The sequence below is a fragment of the Solea solea genome, chromosome 6 (assembly GCF_958295425.1).
Source record: "Solea solea chromosome 6, fSolSol10.1, whole genome shotgun sequence".
NCBI lineage: Eukaryota > Metazoa > Chordata > Actinopteri > Pleuronectiformes > Soleidae > Solea > Solea solea.
Window position 1 is genome coordinate 2,084,827 of NC_081139.1, and position 23,427 is coordinate 2,108,253.

A 23,427-nucleotide genomic window follows, 5' to 3' on the forward strand; every position below is an offset into this window, starting at 1 on the left:
ACCTGACTGAGAGCTGGACAGCGCGGTGGAGAAAGGCTCTCTGTCACAATTCAACCAATAACCTGATCAATAATTCAAACATGTCACCTTTCTCTGTTTACAGCATGAATCTTTAATGGCAGCAAATTGCACAGACACCTCACAAAACCCGTGTTTATTTTTACTGCAGCCATGCTCTCTATTATTGGTTTGTGCTTATTATATTTATTTCATCTGTACACCTGGATAAGTTTAAAGTTGAATTACTCACATATTCTTATAACCTTATGACTCCAGAGGTTCCATCGTCAACGACCTGATCATCAAAAACCTCCGTAACAGATCTAAAGAATATTAACTTGAAGTATTCTTTATATTCAAATTTAAAATAACTGTGTTGATCACAAACTAATGACATAACAACAATAACATGGGACTACAAATGAAGTGAAGTCTGAACGATAAGACCAGGAACTGATCCTTAAAGAAAACTCCACCACTCTGGGTCTCAGTGTTTGTTAATCTGACATAAGAATGATAACGAGTTTATAACGTTCATGTAACTGTGAACACAGGCAGCATTTCCTCAGGGACTGTGGACCTGAACAGGTGTGTCTGAGCTGCTAGGAAACAGGAGCATTCGCTCTCCTGAGTGAAACACGGCAGGTGGATCCCTCTGGATGAACTAAAGAATACAGAGGAGCCTGGACACAACATTCACAATCTCTTGCCTCATTTCAAGCAAGTGTTTCTAGTTTATTTATTTATTTATTAACCCTGGTAATAATTATTCCCTAGTGGGAATAATACACAACTCCTATATGGACATCCTGGGGGGGGGGGGGGGGGGGTTGTTTATAGGTCACATATTCAGACTTGAATGTTTTTCTTTTGTCTTCTTATGTGTTGTTGAGTCAAAGTTATGATTCATTTGATATCACATTTTTAGTCGTGATATAAAATAGCAATTATTGTACAGAAATAGAGCATTTTTCATTTCTTTTTGTTTGGACTGTGACGTATTTCACAAATTTCACAAATTCTGATTGAATTTGGGAAATTTTAAAACATTTTGAAACATTTTGAGTCGTTTTTGCTCAGGTGTGTTTATATAGTTGGTGAAAAGATGCCTAGGTTGTGCTGAAAAAAAGGATGTAAGTCACTCTATGTTGCACATTCTTATGATCTCTGTATGTTTAAACATAGTAATGGACAAAAGCTGTGTGTTCTAAGGGTTAATTCATCAGTGTTTGGCAGGTGTTCATTTCCATCACTGCTGTGGTATGATTTGATAATAGCAGCGTGAACACTCACTAGTTTTCACTAGTTTTTGTCTTTTCACATAAACACGTAAACAAACACATGCATTTTGAAAGTCTCATCATCACAGGGAAGACAAACATGTCACAATGAGCCTCTTTGTTTCATCATGTCATTCTCATGCTGAGTTTCAGGATGAACGTGTGAAAAACATCTTCTCGTTCAGCATCAACAGGATGCAAAGCTTTCACTCCAAAGACGATGACTGTATCTTTATTTCCTGATACCATCTGGCGACGCCTACGGTCCAACAGTTGTCCACCACACACACACACACACACACACACACACAGGTTTGCCCAGCTATCCTCTTAAGAACTCTCATTAACTTCCATCCAGTTGGACAGACTAACCAAAGCACTACCCCGACAATCAGTTTCTCAGAAATAAAGTTCTTCTTCTTCACTAGGACCAGGTGTTGGGTTCAATGAGGACTACTGGTCCTGACATGGTCAGTGTTTAAGGTCCTAAAGAGGAAACACACACATGCATGTTTGCACTTCATTCATAGTGAGGACCCTCGTGTACATAACGCATTCCCTAGCCCACATGTGTCAAACTGGTGGCCCGGGGGCCACATTTGGCCCTCCAATCGATTACATGCGGCCCGCCCAACACTGTGCAAGGTGATGGAATAGAGCAGGGGTGTCAAACATACAGCCCACGGGCTAGAACGGGCCCACCTGAGGGTCGAATCCGGCCCGCACGACAAATGTGTTAATAAATTATAATTATATGACTATATTTGTCAGTTTCAGACACCTGTGGTTAAACGTGGTGTGCCTCTTGTACATCCACTGTGATCTGTATGTTGTTATGCACATGTGTGAATGCTAAACTTTTGCATAATATTGTTGAAATTGCACTTATTTTTCTCAAGAAATGTAAAGAAATGAAGATAAAACTTCATTAAATGTAAAACAAAGAGAAATATTTGGAGATCTTGTTGTTTATAGGTTATTATGTTATTATTTTAGTGGTACGGCCCACTTGAGATCAAATTGTGTTTGTGAACCCTGAACTAAAATGAGTGTGACACCGGTGGTTTACATGTTTTTGGTCCCTTAGATTTGACCCCACATTTGACTCATTAAAGCAGAGAAGTGGGATCATGTGACTGAAACATCTGAAATGATCAGTTTCAGATCCAGCTTCACTCTCATGAGGGTTTTTGAGTAGCTAACTGTGGCCGATGCTGCTCTCAATGAAACCCAGCGAGCGTACACCCACTTTACCCACTCACACACGTTTGCTCTCCCCCTCACCCTCCCCCTCCCCCTCCCCCTCGCTCTCCCTCGGCCGAGTCCTGTTAAAAGCACCTACAGTTTCAGCATCAACACCCACAGCTGTGTGTAGGAATATGTGAGAGCCACTCAACCTGGACTCTGAGGGATTGAGCCCACACACTCACACACTCACACACACACTCACACACCAACACATACTGTATCAGTACTGTTTCTAAACAGCTCCACAAATATGTGCAGAAAAAAAAAACAAGGTTAAAGGAATAATGGAAGCGACGCCATTACTGAGAGCACAAAACACAAGCATGTGAACATTCTGAAGCTCAGCTTATTTTAGTGACTATGAAGTTAATCATGACATGAAAGTGATTGGCCAAACTATTACTACAAAGATAATATGTAGTAATATATATCTATGTGATTAGGTGTGTGTTTCTAGTTGCATTCACTCACAGACCTTACATTTTATTTATTACATTATCGCATTATATTATAAATGAGGTGTTTCTGTTATTTGACCTCTTATCAGTGTCGATGCTGGTGTGAACAAACACACATTTTCAAGTTGTTGTTTTTTTTTTACATGACCTACAACAACATCCTTTAAAATGATTAGGAATTAAAAAGTGTGTATTATTTGAGTCATTATTTATTACTCTCCATGGCAACAAACGAAACCTTTTTGCAAAGCAAGATATTTGTAAATGCAAAGATTTAGTTACAAACTGTCATCTTGGTCATAAATGATAAATATAATGGGTGTAAAGCAGAGTGTAGTGTGTTACATTATAATCACACATCATGAACCATCCAGTGGTGCTTCAAAGACAAAGTCAGACTGTCAGTCACAGAATGATTTGACCCACTTAACCTCTCCACTACAAGATGGGGGTAAGTGACTTAATATTCATACGGCACAAATTAGAATTTTATTCATGTTCCTCTTTAAACTCTCTTTCTACTCATCTCTTTTCCCTAAACCATGAAACAGAAAAAATCTTTAACCCTTTGAGGACATGAATAACTTTTTAGATCAGAGACGGAAGAATTCCTGCAACACATTAGCAATTCTGCTGCCAACTGTGATAAATTCACTCTACACGGTCCCTAAAACAGACGTTTCTGTCCTCTTTATCTCAACATCGTGTGTGCAGTTTGATATATGTACATATAAATAATAATAAACATTTTAAATAAGTATAAGGATGAAGAACAGCAGTTTAATCCAATCTATCTATCTATCTATCTATCTATCTTTTTTTATTTATCTCAGGTGTTTGTACCACAGGGACATTTTACAGCCAGGAGTCACCTTCTATCCTGTGTTGTCCTGTGTTGTAGTCATCTATAATTAATGATTTCCTTCCTCTGCTCTGCTCAGCAACACAACTACTAGTGAAAACTGATGTTTCTTGTTTTCTGCACTGTGTAAAGCTCACGCTGAAGTCCCTGAGCCTCTAAAATAAGCTCTCGTGAGGAAACACAGTGCGTCATATCATCATTTCTGTGGATGTTAGCTTTGAAACATGTTCCACTCTGACAGCCTGGGATGAGACTGTGAGTGTCGCGGTAGATTCTGACCAAAGATGAAGAAAAAGAAATAAAGCATGAACAGACTGAGTAAAGGCAGAACTTGTGTTCACTGCAAAAGCAATAATCAAGCGATCAATAAGTGGTCACTACAAAGAGGCCGGTGACTGCGACAGATGTAGACATTAAAGCTCCCCCGGGATCTTTGAGAAGCACGAGAGGAAATTAACATGAGGAGTGACAGTGACATGTGACCTTTCACCTTCTGCTGGTGTCATCACACATATGTGCAGGCAGAGGGAAAACGTGTGGACTGTGGAACTCAAACTCCCCTCCTGGAAGCGGGAAGAATGCAGTCATGTCTTAGAAACTGTAACTAGTAATCAGTGTTAATTACCCAGCGACGGCGGATACAGATGTACCGACATGTTTGCGCTCATTTCAAACCTTAATCTGTCACAATATTTGCCTGAAAACACGGCGGCGTATTGTGTACATAAGGACCGCACATGGTTAAAACCACAGGCCGTGGCTTCTCTAACATATGCATTCATGGGAGGACGGAGGCCAAAGTGGGAGTTTTTGCCTCAGAACATAGAAGGCGATGCGTAAGAGAATGACTGATTAAGTATTCTGTTGTATGTATGAAAGCTTTGAACTGTTTCACTGTGGAAATTCTCCTAAAAGGCAGACAAATATTTTGCTCAAACTCATGTGTCAGGTTCCCACAGGCTCAGGAGGGGAATCTACACTCTCGATTGTGACCACACACGCACCTCGAACTGCGATGAGAGGACAACAACGTGCACTGGTTATGCAATGAGCTGCAGGCTTGGTACATTCCATGTAAAAAATGAAGATACACAGCGTGTGGTATTTACAACAAACTCTGAGAAGCAAATTAAAAAGAAAGAGAAGAACAGAAGAAGAAGAACACAGCAGCAAAAAAGAGTTGGAATGGTGCCCGACATGCTAATAACTAGTCACCAGTTAAAGTTCTGTGACCTAAAAGGTCAATAGGTCGGAAAACACTTAATACTAGGGCTGAATGATTTTGAATTAATATCTAATATCTGATTATTTAGACACGAGTTGTGACTGTGATATGATTTGTGATATCAGAGGGAATCTTTACATTATTTATTCTCATTTTCATTCAAAAAACGTCTGTAGAATAAGATGAGCATAGGTAATAATGAACCTGATGATATTTTGACAAATATTGCACCTCCTGTGATTTAAAATTTGCATTATAGTCTTAATGGTGATTAAATAAAATTTCAATTCATTATTCAGCCCTACTTTATACTAAGATGTTAAAATGGGGACATACCACCACCTGTCGTAGCAGAGGTGGGTACATTTAAGTCAATAAATTGATTCTCTGCTAGTGCAGTCATCCAATGAACTGTGCATGTAAACGTACTGACTATAAACTCCATCTTTGAAGTGCATAGCAACAGTAACTAAGTCAATTGATTTTTTTTTTTTTTTAATTTTTTTTGTAATTAAGTGAGACCATAAAAAGACAACACTGCGTCACGAGTAACTAACCCTTACAACACAGAGCATTTAGGCTGTTTTTTTCATGACTATATTAAAACACGTCACATTTCAACGTTTGCTTGGCTCGTTTTTATGAACAAAATTAAAATTAAAACGGTCTATTTTGTGACTTGTGCACAAGTATCGCTACTCTCTTTTCAAATAAAATGTATGCGATATAAAATGAGTCATAATTTTGACTCAACAACACAAAAGAAGAAAGAAAAATCAAATTTTTTAAAGCCTGAATATGTGACCTATAAACACACACCCACAGGATGTCCATATAAGGAATTGTGTATTATTCCCACGGCAATTTAGCCAGTGTGCACCTGCGGCACTGCTCTGTTAATACATGAGTAAACTGCAGTTTCTCACCTGTGTAGTCCTCAAAGCACTCGCAGGTGTAGCCTCCCTCTCTGCTTCGACACGCTCCGTGCGCTCCGCAGGGTTTGGAGTAGCAGAGGTCGATCTCCGTCTCACAGTAGTCTCCCGTGAAGCCGGTGGGGCAGCGGCAGCGGAGCCCGGCGATGGGGTGGATGGGTCTGAACAGGATGGTGTCGGACGCCACAAACGGCGCCAGGCTGTCAAACTTCAGCACGGACACGCACTTCATGTAGTTCTCACACGGCTCGCGGAGGCAGATGTTGTCATCGAAGGGCAGCACCTCCTGCGAGGAGATCTGTGCGAGGAGGCTGCGGTTCAGATACAACCTCTCCTGGAGCTCCTCCGAGCCAAAGAACTCACCGCCGCCGGGCCTGTCGCCTCCGTGGCTGCGGCCTCCGGGTCGCTGGTGTCCCTCCACAAACAGCGGCACGGCCACAGACAGGCTGACGTTGAGGATGCGAGCGCTGACGTCCGTGTCGTCCTGGATGTTGAAGATGACGACGTCTTCGGGGGCCGCGGACAGGACGCGGGCCACGCCGTCCAGGAACTGCGACAGCAGCAGGGAGAGGAAGTGCTCCTGCGAGGTGTTGGCCAACCTCAGCGTGATACTGTTGGACAACATTTCGTCTGTGATGATGGTGACTTGGAGAAGACACTGGGCCGAAACAGAGTGGACACCGTCTGCAAGAAGAGAGCAGAAGGAAAACAGTGAGTGATGACGGCTGTGTTCTTATGTGAGGGACACATTCTGACAGGGATGCAAGCAGGAGGAAGGGATAGTGGAATGGACTTTCAAGCTATGGACTGGCGATCTGTGACTCCCCCTGAGACCCTCATGTGGAGGATAAAGCGGTAGAAGATGTATGGATGGACTTTCAAGCTCTCCAAATTAAAAAAAAAACAACAACAGATAACAAAGAACAAAAAGTAATAAGAGGGAAGTTCAGTTTGTCACACGGTCTGATTTCAGTCACACAACATGTGGATTAACACAATAAGTAGATTTTTTACTGAGTCTTTAATATTAAGTTGAAATACTATTAAGTCTACTTATGCATTGTTGAGTCAAAGTTATGATTCATTGTATATCGCATGTTTAGTCGTGATATAAAGTAGCAATAATTGTGCAGAAGTCACAAAATAGACGGTTTTTCTTTACTATTTGTGCATAAAAACGAGCCAAGTGAACTTTGAACTGTGATGTATTTTCTAATTTCACAAATTCAATTTGATTTTAAAACATTTTGAGTAGTTTTTGCTCAGGTGTGTTTATATAGTTGGTGAAAGTTAAAAAAATGTCATCAGATTTCCTAGGTTGTGCTGAAAAAAAAAAATAAGACACTGTATATTGCACATTCTTATACCCTCTGTATATACTGTATGTTTAAACATAGTAATGGAAAAAAGCAGTTTTCTAAACTGTGTGTTTACCTTTAAATTCACTGAATTCATATCATTTTATCTAAGTTATCTCACTTATCTTTTATATAAGTTGCCGTGTTGTTGCGTTGTATCATCTCACCGCCATCACAGAGAGAAAACACTATTATTTACTACATCTCACTGCAGGTTTGTGAAAAACAAGCTTAATCAACTCAAATATGTGATGAAAACAAGTCTCACTTTCTCCCTCAAGTGTAATCAATGGGCTGCTTTGTGTCGCGGCGTTTGGACGCCGGCCAGAGAGCAGAACCTGTGTGCAGGAACCCACACAAACAAACAGCAGCAAAGTTACCAGATCCTTGTTTGGCAAGCACTGAGTTTAAACACAGAGTGCCAAAGAGAAAAGGGGGGAGGAAAAGGCGGAGGACAGGAGAGCGAGGGGGGGGGGGGGTTCATAGAGGAAGTGAGACAGAGAAGCATGTTTGACACGGCTTTAATCCCTCTGCTCTCAGTCAAGTGTTTCCAGCACAGTAATAATGTGGCCTTAGCAGAGGAAGTGGGGGGGAAAGAAATCAAAGGACAGACACAAGCGGGGTCGCTCCTCTAATTCACACTTTACTGTAAACACACACACACACACACACACACACACCTGTGTACACAAGGAAAGCACCCATGTATGAACAGGAGAACACAAACCATCTTCTCCGTCAGACAAATTCACGACAACAGATACAACTCTTCATCATGTTATAAATGAATGAATGAATAAATTAATATTTAATATAAAAAAACAACAACTTCTGGGCTTTTGCTAACTGGCTAATGCATATATTATTATAGAATAAGAACTAAACTCTATGTGTGATTTTAACCTGAAGAGTTCCTTTAAAAAACTCACTAATTTGTCTCTAGTGGCAAAAAATGTCACCTTCCCAAAAAACTGCTGTAAAAATAATATATATTAATATTTGTTTCCACTTTGAAACTACCTCAACCTTAAATATACATATCAAATATTAATAATAGTTCAAAGAAAAACAGAGCTGTACCCATTAATAGTTTTATGTATATCAGGTTTATTTGACTTGACTTATCAAATGTAGTTTTATCATACTTTATTGATTATCACTGATTATGTTTCATATTTATTATTTGACAATTGCTACTGTGTGAAATGTAGTTTAGCTTGTAGTTGTCACGTATATGCGTTTACATTTTAATGCGTTATGTCATTTTAGCATGTGGTTCTGTGTTGTAGTGTAGTTTTAAAGTGTTTGATCATGTGTGTGTGTTATTATACTGTCCATGTAAAAGCACAACTAGGGACAAGAGTTGCAAACTAGCAATAACTATAAACTCTATGTACAGCAGTTGGATTATTTGGACTGGAAAAGCCCGGACCATGTACTTGTTCTCATAGCCAGAAACAGTGAACAGTGAACAGTGACCAGAGAACAGACTCTGCTTGCTGAACACTGAGGCCACGTATCAAGACAGACTCTGCTTTAATAACATCTTCCACCGATTGTCACTGTTGCTTGGGAGCTGAGTTTGGGCAGAGCCCCGGTACGTGGACGCAGCCCTGGGAAAGTGAGCGCGAGGAGAATCTCTCCTGAAAGGGACCAGACCATCCTTCAAAGAGGTCATTCTCCGTGGAGCGATACTCCGCTCAGGAGCGGAGGAGAAGTGGAGCACTTTGGGCCAAAAAGAAGATAAAGAGGGATGCTTAGTTGGTAAAGAAGACAAGGTGCCAGCTCTGAAGTGTGATGCTGCTTTCAACCCCAGAGCCCGACCCCCTCTGGGCTTCTGGGTGCCAGGAATGCTTTCAGCGAGGAAGTGGCGCCAGGGAAAAGATTAAACACACAGGACTGCCAAAGACAGTGTACAGCATTGTGTGTGTTGGTATGTATATGTACACTTTATATGTTTGTGTATACTGTATGTGTGTGTGTGTGAGTGTGGGTGGTTGTGGTGATCCATACATCAATGCAAGCAGAGCAGAGAGTGTGCACTGACGGAGAGGAAGTGAAGTCACCACAGAGTCACAGAAACTGAGGAAAACAACACAACTTCATGACATTAGGAGTCTGCATTATAAATATTAACCCTTAGAACACAGAGCATTTGGCTGCTTTTTCCCATCACTATGTTTACACTTACAGTATATACAGAGGTTATAAGAATGTGCAACGTAGAGTGTCTTATATCCTTTTTAACTTAGACAATCTGATGATTTAAAATGAAATTGAATTTGAGAAATTTCGTCACATTCAAAGTTCACTTGGCTCGTTTTTATGAACAAAAAGAAAAAAAAAGGTCTAATTTTGTGACTTCTTCTTCTTATATCACAACTAAAAATGCAATATAAACTGAATCATAACTTTGACTCAACAACACAGAAGAAGACAAAAAAACACACACCCAGGATGTCCATATAAGGAGTTTTGTATTATTCCCAGCAAATGAACACGGGTACAGAGAATCTCATATCACTCACATCTCAAAGATTCAGGTGACAAACTAAAGGTGCATCACCACATACATAAAACAAAACAGACTTTGCCTGAAATGATTTTGGACGCTCTCTATAAACTCAAATCCTTCAGCATGTTAAAGGAATCATCACTCTATTACTGCTCATTTTCCTGCAGTATCTACAAAACCAGGCAGAACAACGGAGCTAAGCGCTAGATGACTCTGATATACTGATGCTAACCAGCTGGATTATTGTTATTTACAGAAAAAGTCCATCAAAGAAGCACAAAGGTCATGTTTCACTGAAGGTTAAAGCCTCCACTCACCAGCACAGAGCATAAATGATCAGTACTGGCTTCTACCTTTAAATTATTTATAATGCCTATAGTTTCAACTGTCAGGAGAGCTGTGAATGACACGTATTCCACTGACACGACGTCGCACAAACGGAGACAAACAGCCTTTAGCATCGCACATGGTCGCTATCATAGCTCAGCTATCACAAGTCAAACAGAGATGTAAAGATTTGAACTATTAAGGATCAGTGAGCGACACACATCGGTGAGACTGGTCTAATTAGACCACAGTTTCCATCCGTCCCCCGTTTGAATCCCAGAAAATGTCAACAAAGTCATGGTGGATAAAGATCAAGAAAGACTGTGACCAAATTAGTGGGGACAGAGACATCACCCACAGCAGCACAACAGTAACCCCAGTAACACTCTCACTGCAGAGACTCCACACTGCTGCTGCTGCTGCTGCTGCTGCTGCTGCTGCTGCTGCTGCTGCTGAAATGACACTTTATCCGTTATTTCCCTCCATCTTTATATAATGCATTTGTGATTTTTGTGACTTTGCCTATTTACAAAGTCAGAAAGGAGGGAAAAGAACATGAGAAAGACACAACAGAGTCAACAGGTCACGGTGTTTGTGACTCCGTCTTCAACTAAATGACTAAACTGTGGGCACCAGAGGGCGGAAGGTTAAGCAGGCTCATGAAACTACGTGTGTATTTAAAGTGGACAGAGACGTGATTAAAACTGCTGATTGTAACCTTTCAACAGTGGAAAGCAGCTCTTTTTTCAAAGGTTCAAATACAGACAACACGTTCAGATCACACAGGAGTTGGTATTAAATCACTGTGATGGTATTAAAACTACTGTGTTTCCAGACAGAAACTCTATGTCCGGACATGTGTTTCAGTTCTGTCAGCAGCCTCAAATCACTCATACCACTGGGGCTCCGTGTGTGTGTGTGTTAGGGACCCACACATGTATTAAATGTATTACATTTCACTCGTTCTGACATCACTTTGCCATGTTTACGGCCAGTTTGAGGCTTCATTTTACTGGGTGAACAGGTGAACAATAAATCTAAATAAATAAATAAATAAATGTAAAAACTGGCAATAGGAATTATGAATTGCGATGTCACAGATGCGGAAAAAATGACTCAAAGAAATGAAAAACAACAACATCTATTTTGCATCTTTTACTTTGGTCTCTTTTTGTCTCTAAATTGATACAAATAAACAAAATCAAGCAAAGTCTACAATTTAAAAAAGTAAGGATTCCCTAAAACATTCATGCTAAAGGCTGGAAGATGAATGTTATAATCGTGTTGATGTCGATAATGTGTTTTAAACTTCTACATTTTCTGTGATCTAATGGCGTTTTTTCACTGCATAGTACCGCCTCGCCTCGCCTCGCCCCGGCTCTCCACTACAATATAGCACCTCCACAAGGTGGGCGGAGTCATCACAGCATGGCTGCATGAAACTGCCGTGACTTCATTTACATGCAACACACACACACACACACACACACACACAAACGAGTGACTTGTAAAGCAGCTGTTTTCAGTGTAAGTGAATCATTAGAATCAGTTCATCAGAATCAGAGTCTGTGCTCAATACAGCGGCAGGGTTTGTGATGTGGCTCGCCGCTCGCGATCACAGGCTTTCGGCAGTGCTGTCGCTAAATACACCAGATTTTAGACGTTTCTTTGTTAAATGTTGGAGATTAACGCACGTTTTCAGGATTGATAAGACTTTCTAACTGATCTACAGTTTGATTCTTGTGCTTCTTCCTGTGACGGCACCAATCAGATCAGTGCACGGCAGTCTGACGACGTCACGCATAGAGACACCAGAGCAGGTAAAGTATCAGGTAGAAAAATAGCCGTGCCGCGTCGTGGCGAGTCAATTATGGCGCTAGTGGAAAAGTGGCATAAAACAACAGGGATGGTGTGCACAGGAAGTGAAAAAGATAAACACTGAGCCAATGGAAGCACCTTCTAGTTGTCGTGTGGAGGGGAAACATTAGAGCCACAGCAGTGTAGCAGTAACCCTTTACCATCATCACAACTGATAAATAATCTCACTGTCAGTCTCAGTTAAGATGCTGCACTCAAACTTCACCACAATGACACAATGAATGTCTCCCTGCAGAAGTGTGTCATGCCGGGCCTCCGGGTGAGGAGGTAATGAGGTTGAGCAGAGTCTGCCGTTAGTTAGTAGCTCAGCATCAGCACAGAGTATGAAGTGCAGCGCGCTCCGAGTACTCACTACATCAAAGAGCACAGAGTCGACGCCCGTTTCCAAGATCAATAGGGGATCATAAATTAAAAATCACTTTGGAGGAATAACACCGTGCACATGCCTTTACACTTCAGAGCCTGTTACAGCTCATGAATTTCTGATTTAAGAACGAGACTCGCTGTTTGTTTTAAAATCCTTTTTTATAATTATGTTTACAAATGTAACAGCTTGGAAGCAAGCCAGACACTGTTGACACAATAAGTCGCTTTTCGAGCTAGTCTTAGTCAGACTAACATAACTGGATAATGCGACTCATAGTCTGATTACTCTTGAATGTATACGCTGTGCACATGCACCAAACCTTCCTGGAAAATAACAAACAGCACAATAACCTCGGCGAGAGCGGACTCACTCTTGTACTGACGCTCAACCGTCCATCGACATTCAACAGGAAACAAGCTTGATACAGCGCCACCTAAGGAGGTGGAGTCAAACGTACACCTCCTTAGCAATCACGTGTGCTCAACAACAGATACACTCACAGATAAGAATTTAAAGCTGTCATTTGTGACCTGTGGTGACTCTCGTTGCTTCTGCCGATGTTATTATCCTGCCTCTGTTTGTTCATGGTGAACAGAAACGATGTAACGTCATGAACAATTCTCTTCTCAAACGTGATGGAAACATTCGTCCAACCCTATTTGTTGTTTCCCTAACTGGCATCGTATGACCCTATTTGACAGTGATTTAAACGTCATAGACATCTGTTTATATTTAAACGTTATGCACTGCTGTCTTAATGTAATTAAACATTAGCCAGATTTTTCCTTTTTTCTTTAATGTTCATTATTTTTTGTGTTACTTTCCTCGAGTTAATACAAGCAGAAGTGATATTACATGGAAATGGACACAAGTATTTGGTTATATATGCACTGATAGTGAATTTATATATAATATATATTTATATTTATATATAATATATATATATATATATATATATATACATATATATATATATATGTATATATATATATATATATACATATATATATATATATATATGTATGGATATGTGACTGAAAATGGAGTATAACGGATATTTTATTCCCTTACAACAGTTTTCAGTGGCAACTATCTGGCATTAATACGAGTTTGAGCAGGACTGAAAAAGTGACATTTTATTTTTAGCTTTTACCTGAAGTTTCACTTTTTCTGACAGTGTGATGAATAAGGACTCAGGCTGTGGAAACAGGCTCAGCCGCCGTGTCTCTGTCAGGCCGTGTGCAGCCAGTGCGACCAGTGAACAAAAAAAACAACAATTTTAATGAGCTACGACTGTGTGAAAATACTGTCACAAGTGTCATGTTTGCATACGACTGACAAACTCCACACACGAGGTCAGAGCGAAGCAGCACACACCACATACACGACTGCAGCCAGGACCACAGAGCACAACACCCATGAAACATGAAATGATTTCATCAAATTACATTTCAATACTTTGCCCTTGAAGCAGCCTGCAATCACACATATGACTGGGACTGCATGTGTGTGTGTGTGTGTGTGTGTGACAGAGCCTGACTAATGTATTACATTTCACTCGTCCTGTCGTCACCTTGTCATGTTTACGGCCAGTTTGACATTAAACTTAACTGGTTCACATGTGAACAATAAATCTGGTTCCCAGAGTAAAAGAATCTGACGGAAACCAGACGACAACTGGAGTCACATGCGCGCGGATGTCGTCTTTTCCGGCAGCGGAACAAACTCCTGTTGTGAAGCCTCCAGACAGTTTTTGAAAGTGGAATTTCACGGACGTCATCGGCCACCGGACGACGCTAGCTGTCAATCACAATGTGTCACGCTTAATTGTCTTTTCCTCCAGCTGAGGACGTCGTTTACAAAACTGACACTGAAGAAGAACTCAACCAACCTAGAGCTTCAGGGGCCGTCCACACGGAGATGAGTTCAGGTGAAAACGCTACTTTAGGGAAACGATGACGTCATATTCCCAGTTCTCTCTCTCGCTGTCATTCATTCAGGCATGTACACACATGGGCTAAGTATGACCCGGGCCACTTTCTTATGGATTTCCATTCAACATGAATTATTTCAACAACCAGCAGAGTCGCCCCCTGGTGGCTAACTATTACCTCCCTCCTACTTTTCAAACTGGAACTCCATTTTTAAAAACAGTCTCAGGTACCAACACACACATATGAAGCTTGAACAACGAAAAAGAGGGAGGAGCTGAGCAGTTTTAGTGAAATCCGGACCTTTTTCCACGGTTTGAGAAAAACGATTACAAATGAAAGTCATTATTCATTTGAGCCTTTGTTACTTTGAGAGGTCATTAAACAGATGTATAATAGTCGCACAAATGAATGGGAAGCCGCTCTGCGTGAGCAGGAACCCCGCGAGGTGTAATCATGGCTTCAGTGTCAGCGAGTTAATGTTCAATCAACGCCTCGGTACAGGAGAACAGAATCACAGAAATCACTTGTGGACAGAAACTAATGACGGCTGACGTGGGTGAGCAGCAGAAGTCGAGCTCTGTGCCTCTGGTGCCTCGTGTGGTTAGATCAAGCTTATCAGATGTCTCCTTCATTCAAACTTAAGTGTGCTCTGTTTGGTCTCGATTTAATTTAAAAGCTGGAATCATAAGCCCCCCCCCCCTTCCTGTGGCCGGGGAGTGGTCTACTTGAATTAAACAGGGCTGAAAAGGTGAAACACACTCAACTGCTGCTTGAATGGGGCCTGATGGTGGGGTGGGGGTGGGGGCGATGCATTCAAAGGGAAGGGCAGGTTTTTCAATCCATTACCCCCTATATTAGCCATTCTCCCCTCTTCCTGACCCCCCACTAGACAAGCAACGGCTCCCCACCTCCACCTCCTCCTCCACCTCCTCCTCCACCACCGCCTTCCACGCATAAAATACAGTAACGACTCCTGCCAGCGGCTCCCGTCACCATCTGTCCATGAGAAATCAAGACGACCTGCAGCACCGTGCTTATGTTTGGAGGTTTTATCATTCAACTCCTCGTTTTTAAAACTTTCTGAGTCGCACTTAATCAAGATCTGTGAATCTGTGATCTTTGTGAATTTAAAACCCCTCTTTACTTAACGTCATTAAAGAATTACTGAGTGCAGCTCGGTGTGTGAAATGGAAACCCTGTTGCCCTTTGACTTTGAAAGCTGCAGTGAAACAGATTGTGTCTGCAGCTGCTGAAAAGTGAAATACATCCACGGTCTCCTGTGTGTGTGCGTAGCTTCTTATTTACTTTCTAAAACACAAACCCCTCAAAATCGAAGTATTTACCAACTGAAATCCGTCCAGAAAGACCTGCAACCAACAACTATTTTCATTTTGAATGAATCTATTGATTATTTCCTAGTTGTTTCATCCATATAATGCAGAGAATAGTGTAAAAATATCGATTGGTGTTGGGCTAACGTCAAAAATATTGACACCCTCTTGATTCAAAAGTCAAAGAAATTCAGTTTAATTTCATAAACCAGCACATATTCAACTACATTTAAGAAACTACAAGCTCATAGATTCATATTTGATTCATTGCCACAGCACTAATGCACACTTTGCTTTTCCTCTGCCTACAAACTACAATCAGGTGTCATTTTATTTTGAAAGGCATCCTCACTGACATCCATTTATCTGCGTACACATGTACGTTAAAAAAGCACGAGGACATTCTCAGGCTCGGCCGTCTGTATCTGCAGACTCGTCGTCTCTGCAGGTTAATAACGTTGTCGGTTGTGTCTTTGATGAATAGACGAGCAACAAACAGAATTAACACCAAGAGTTCCTGTAAAAACAAATCCCACATGCAAATGTCACCCTCAGAGGAGCGAGCCGACAGCATGCCCAAACTCCTACGCAGCAGATTTTCTCTTTTCTGCAGAACAGTGTTAAAGCCAATTATATCAAGCAACACAAATAACACTCTCAACATCATGATGTCCAATTATCAGCTCTTCATGTGTGTGTGTGTGTGTGTGTGTGTGTGTGTGTGTGTGTGTCTGTGTTTAAAAACAGAACAACGCGCAGGTTGGTTAAATATTCATATTTCTCTGACCTTGTTTGCTTTGCTTTAACTGACTGTTTTACCTTCTGCAGAACAATTAAGCGCTCAGAAAAATACCTAACGACAAACCACAACACAACAACAACAACAACAACAACAACAACACCTCATCTCAACACTCCCCGTGTGTCAATAATGGAAATAGCTCAATGTCAACCCAAGGATTTCAGTCCAGAGGAGTCACAGCAACACAGCTCCACCCTTCCCACCCCCTCCTCCTCCTCCCCTCACCCCCTGGTTCCTCCATTCAAGAGGAGATAAGCTGACTGTGCTGGAGAGAGAGGGAGAGAGAGAGAGGGGGAGAGAGAGAGGGGGGGGAGAGAGAGAGAGAGGCCATTCGTACTTATTATCAGACCCTGCTACAGCACAACAGCATCCACTCCTGACACGTTTGTGTTGTATCTGAAGACCGGGACATTCCGCACATTCTCCCTCCACAGCAAAAGCAGCTTTTGAGAGTCACCGCAAAAAAAAAGAAGGATCTGAACTCTTACAATCGGATCATTTGCATATCAAAGGAACGCCGCCGTCAGCGTAATAGTAAAGAGACATTAGCATACAGAGATGTGACCGAGCGTGAGCCCAAACTCAAATGTTTCAAGAGTTATTTTGCACGAGCAAACGTCCAAGACTCAAACCGAACAATGCTGAACTGTAGATCAGTTAAAAAAGACTTAATAATCCTGAAAATGTGCGTTAATTTCCAACAATTAGCACGGAAATGTCTAAAATCTCATTATGTAACAGTGGACTCTGGTGTATTTAAGTACGTTTACATGCACAGTTCAATCAAGCTAAGACCGTAGTCTGTCTAAGACCGTAGTCTGACTAAGACCATAGTCTGACTAAGACCATAGTCTGACTAAGACCGTAGTCTGACTAAGATAGTCTGACTAAGACTGTAGTCTGACTAAGACAACTTGCCGAGTCTGAGTATACATGTAGAGGAAAAACTGATTCATTGGCCGTGTACGCCTGACTCCGCCTCCTTTTATCTCTCTAAAGCTTGTGTGTTTCCTGTTGACCTTTAAGTCACAGGAACAGTCAGATGGATCGTGGCTGTGGTGCTAAAGCGTAAATCTCGTGTGTTCGTCAGTCCAAAGGTGGATCTTCTCCGTAGCTTTCGCTCTCACTGACGCCATCGTGTTGTTCGTTCTGCTGCAGTTTATACGTCGCCTCTACTTCTACTTCCGGGTCAAAGACCACAGGAAGACGTTTTGGTGCACTAAGTGTACACATGCAGTAGAGTAATCAGACTATGAATCACATGATCCAGGTATTTTAGTCAGACTAAGACCAGCTCGACTTTAGTCGGACTAACGTGTTCTTATGACATTAAGTAAGGTGAATAATGGTCTTGTTGTGACTAAAACTGGACTTTGATCGTGGATGTAAACGCACTGTGAGTGAGAGAATGATTTTAAGGCGCTTGTAAAAAATCAAATTCAAGATCATTTGAATTTGCAGCCCATAAAAACCCACATGAAATGCACAGTCCGTCATTTTAACCACTGGGTATTATTCATAATCCAGGTTTGATGCCAGCTCAAAAAAACCTTCAATTATTTTGACACTTAATGGTTTGAAATTATTTGTGGAAAGAAAAGTGGAAAAGTGCCAACATACAGTGAGTCCGTCGCAGTATAAAGAGTCTCATTCATTCAACTGTGAGGAAAGCATGTGTTTAGTTAGCCTGACGCCCTCCTGTCACTGCTGATATCAATACATTAGACAGTGATGAAAAATGTTACACACACACACACACACACTTCACAGAGTTAAATCATATGAAAGCAGGTCACCGTGAACGCTCAGTTGGATGTAATACTAAATAAAGGTAACCGCCTGTTAAATAAACACAATCTGTCACAGTGAAAAGGTTGTTCTCCCGCTGTGATGATGTCGACGCTGAAGATCTACACTGAGAATTACTGCACAGGAAAAACATTACACTACAAATAGATAGAAAGAAACGTGGTACACAGGTTTAACCCTTTAACGCCGAGCGCATCGATGACGACACGTTTGGTCATTTCACTCGCGAATCAGCGTCTTTGTCACCAGAGAGGAGAGATTTTATGGCCTGTTTCTGCTCATTGAGACAAAGACTCAACCAAATGTTATTGTAAATCTATAACAGTTTATAATGTTCAAATTCTGGTGTTCGTGTACAACTGTAGTGTATTTTCTAAACAAATAGTAAATTGTAAATAACTGCCAGATATTGAAAGTTATTCTGGGCAAAAGCATTTAGTTACAGGACATTTTTTGGCCCTTTTATGGTTAAAATAAGTCTAAACATTTAGATTTATGTGTTAAAGAGTTAAAGACGATCACATTAGTCAATACCACTTCATTCAGCTCACTATTCTACTTATCCATGACCTTTTGAACTATTACTGTTTGTCCTTTTACCTAATAATTTACACCCTTTTAACTATTTCTTCTTTTCTTTGTGGCTTTTATTAATAACAGTAATTATCACAAAGAATGTCAGATAACTGGAGTTTTTCTCTGGCGTGAAACCAGGAAACACTCACAGCAAGTCTATGTTGTTATATATCGACGTTTGTTACACTGATGTTGAAATTATTTAACAGTATGAAATGTTTATAAATGTGTTTATAAACCGTACGACCATTTATTCACCACTTCACTGGGCTTTAGATTGATAAAGAGAGGTTTCACAGAGTGCAGTATTTAATGGATGAACATCAGGCCCGGTGAGACTCTCCTGAGGACAGCAGCACTGGTGCAAACAAGTGGACACAAAGACAGAGGGGACGGGGGCTGGGGGCCAGGGGGACAGGGGCCGGGGGACGTCGCTCCAGACAGAGCCTGCTGCCATTGTCTGCTGCAAGAGTGAGGACAATGCAGAGATCGATGCAAGCACCACAAGGACTCAGCCCAGCAATGAACCAGCCCTAATCCTAAACACGTAGATGATGTCATTTCACCCCCCCACACACACACACACACACATACACACACACACACACACACACACACACACACACACACACACATCTCCGCTGGACCTCCAACGCAACCAAGCGTGGAGCAGCAGAGCAGTGAGGCCCACAGGAGGATGTTCCTGTGCTGTGAAACAAGCCGGCGGCGAGGAACCCGATCCTCTCTGAGTGCATCTGTGTCACAAATCATCAAAACATCAAAGCGCTCGCACAGGACAACGTCACATCAGCGTGAGCTTTAAAGCTCTGAAAACACGGGGGCTTCTCTGAAGTCCGTCTCCACAACACGTGGAAAGACTACGACGTGCGGCTGCAGTCAGGTGGAATATTTACAGGACAGGTCAGCGACCGAGAAAGCCTTACATTCTTCAGTGGAGGGAGAGAAGGAGAGAGAGGGGGATAGTTGCTCTTTAGAACTTTATGCCACCCCTCCTTCACTAAACACCCCCCCCCCCCCCCCCCCACCATCACCCCCACCCACCACCAACTTCGCTCCACAAAAGGGACCTTACCCCTCGTCCCCACCCACAAGGAATTTCTCAGGCATTGCTGCTTTCACCATGACAACGGCGTGTTTAACAAAGTATTTCTCTTAGGCATTCTCCCTTTCACAAGGGGGGGGGGGGGGGGGAGGGTGCGGGGGGAGGGGGCAACAGTCAAAGGAGGGTAAGACGGACAGAGAGCGAGTGGTGGATGATGAGGATAAAGAGGGAGGGTGGAGGAGCCTGAAATGATGGGAGGGAGCGGTGGAGGTTGCAGGGGTGAGAGCCATAGAGTCGGGCAGATAGGAGGAAAAATGGGGGAACGTTGACAGGCAAACAAAAAGAGAGGAGAAGAGAAACAGGATCAAGGTGATAGGTGATAGTGAAGCCACACAAAAAGAAGAAGAGAAACTGTGCGACCAACATTCCCAGTGTGACTAACTCCATACATGGAGGGCAGAGTATTAGGGGATGACTTGTTGTACCAAACACGGACGAGCATTTGCACGCCTGGACCAAACCAGCGCCAGAAAAGAACTCCGAAATCCCAGAGAGAAATAATTATACGACAGCGGAGTGAAGTGGATAATAATCAAAGTCATCCAGCTGTTGGGGAGGCCACACACACACACACATGGAGAAGAAAGTGTTATCTCTATTCCTACCCATCACCAGCTAATGCCTAACCTGAACCCTCACCTAACCACCGCCGTGTTTCCTCTACACTCGCCTCGGCACGGTTACTTTGCTTTTCCACTAGTACCTGGTCCTTTGTTTTAGCACCTGCTCTGTCAGCGAGCTGAGCCGATCCTGTGTGTGTGACGGCGTCAGACTGAGAGTGTCGTCACAGGAATGAAAGCGAACTGTATTTCAGTCAGAAAGTCTTAACAATCCTGAAAACCTGCGTAAATCTCCAACATTCAGCGAAGCAAATGTCTTCAAATCTCATCATTTCACAGAGAAACTCTGCCGCTGTTTCTCAGTCCAGTGATTCTAATGATTCAGTACGTTAACAAGTCACCGGTTTGTGTGTGTGTGTGTGTGTGTGTGTGTGTGTGAAGTCACAGCAGTTTCATGCCGCCGTGCTGTGATGACTCCGCCCACGTTGAGGAGGTACTATATTGTAATGGAAACACAACCAAACTGTGTCGAGCCGAGGCGAGGACGACACGGTACTGTGTCATGGAAAAACACCATTAGGTTCTGGCCTCATTGGGAAGAGGTTTTGGTCTCTGTGAGGACTACTGGTCCAGACAAGGTCTGTGTTTGTGAAGAAACAAGCTAAACACACACACACACGTGTGCAGTCCTGTGGTCTAGCGTTACAGAAACAGATCTCCCACCACAGATTAACGAAACAGATTATAATGAAGTTATAACTCTGGCTGTGAATGACTTGAACACGATGTAACACAGACATTAAAATTCCAGTCTTGCAGCTTTATCTTATCCAAGGATCAGATATCTCTCTGTCTCTCTCTCTCTCTGTCTGTCTCTCTGTCTCTGTCTCCATACATTTACATAGAACACAGTCCCTGAGGAAGAAAACACAGAACTGCATGTAAAATAAGCAGAAACATCGTCCCCTGCTCTTGTTTTTTGGGCCGAATGCCAGAACATTTGTCTGAGACGACTTGAGCAGCAGAGGTGGTTTGACCTTGGAGCGTCCGCAGCCTCTTCACACTCACACTCAGGTTCTCTGTCCAAACACAGAAGACGTCTGATGTCCACCGTGTAACTTCAGCGTGTGTGCAACCTGCAGTGTGATGTGAGCGGAATCTAACTACCGTCATTAGTCGCCTCTGCAGCACACAGGCACATGATACTAGTTTGGACTGTGGTAGTAATAACTGTGTCACTTTATGCTGCAAGGAAGACACGAATGAATGGATAATGAGGGATTAGCTGTAGTCTGTATGGGCAAATGAACGAGAGGACGAATACGAAGCGTGAGAAGAAAAAAGAAGAAATCTTCGACATCCAATGCAAACTCCTACTTATGCAGGCTCACGCTTGCCTGGGAACACTGGATCAGCTCCTGAGTGTGTCAACACTGATCTGACACATCGCAGGAAACAGACGCAGCAAATCTAATCCCACACGACGACAACCTTCCTCTCGCCCTCTCGCTGCAGTGTGACCACACTTCTCTTCATGATACGGTGTAACGATGGAATACAGAATGTCCTGAGCACAAAGGAAATGGGAAAAATTCGACTTTTTTTTCCTCCAACAATGATTAATTCAGAGATGATCCTGATATGACTCCATGAATCTCTCTCTCCCTCAGTCAGTAAGAGTACAGGCCTTATAATACACTGCAAACCTCCTGAACATTGATTTAATCTCTAATTTTCTACAAGTGCACACAAGCAATACAGAACATGAATGCCAATGTGCAATATTCCTTGTTTACAGGAACTTTTAATCCAGGTAATCATTCCACACTCTCTTAATTCAACAAAAAAAATCACGTTTCTATGAGTTCTACGAATATTATTTATGTATTTTCTTCTCTTTTTAAGTGTCTCTCTTCACTAGGCTTTAAACTTTATAATATTTAAATACATTTTATTGCAGCTGCATTAAATATGGGCCATCCATTTCATTTCATTTGTAAAAGTTCTACACTAGAACAATTGTCCAAATATCTGATTATTTTCTTGTTTGAGTGTTGGAATAAAAATGGGAAAATAATGAAATAAAAAAAAAGACATTATCTTGTAGATTTTTGTTAACTCCCTCAGAGATTTGCATATTATGGTACATGAAGAAAACAACAATCTTAACTGATGTGTAAATATAGTTTAACAGTCAGAGTTAAATATAATTTGCACTAAAAATCTGTTTCTGTTTTTGTATTTATATAACCTTATATATAACCATATAAGAGCATGTATGTGAAGTAATTAGACATTATTAACATTGTTACTCAGTTTAGTGAGATTATTATGGGATGAAAACTCTTGGTGTGATTGCAGTTCATTCAATCACATCTTATTTCTATACATTTCAAGCCAAAGTCGGCTCCACCTACAAGGTTATTCCAGTAAATGAGTGAGAAGTGAGACAACTATATAACAAAAAAAACAAACACTGGAAAACAAAGTTACTGAACAGAAAACAAGTTTGACTCAAAGCTAACGGGACGAGCGACGCCTGAACCTTTGCATCCATCACAAGCGCTCAGAAACGACGTTAATCACAGTCCAACAAACGTACAAAAGAACCCATCAGAACTCGACCATCATGAGGAGCCTCTTCAACGGCAGCAGAAAGACAAAGATAATGGGAGGACGTGGGAGGTCCCGCGAGGACCAAGCCTTTGAAAATTGGGGTCAGTGGCTCCAACTCCTCCTCCCAACACTCTCTCATATTATAGTACGACTGTATTTTCCACATATCTCATGTTTACACCGCCCCCCCCCCCCCCCCCCCCCCCCCCATCCTCCTGCCTCCCTC

At 41.9% G+C, this 23,427-nt stretch overlaps 1 protein-coding gene across 3 annotated transcripts in view; it reads right to left on the reverse strand.

Annotated features, from left to right (window-relative positions):
* Positions 1–23,427, reverse strand: part of celsr2 (cadherin, EGF LAG seven-pass G-type receptor 2) — a 77,508-nt gene that overhangs the window by 48,870 nt on the left and 5,211 nt on the right. For all 3 annotated transcript variants that reach the window (XM_058630931.1, XM_058630929.1, XM_058630928.1), the window contains exon 2: positions 6,000–6,689. In XM_058630931.1, the coding sequence (XP_058486914.1) occupies positions 6,000–6,689 (690 nt within the window). The remainder of the gene's footprint in view (positions 1–5,999; positions 6,690–23,427) is intronic.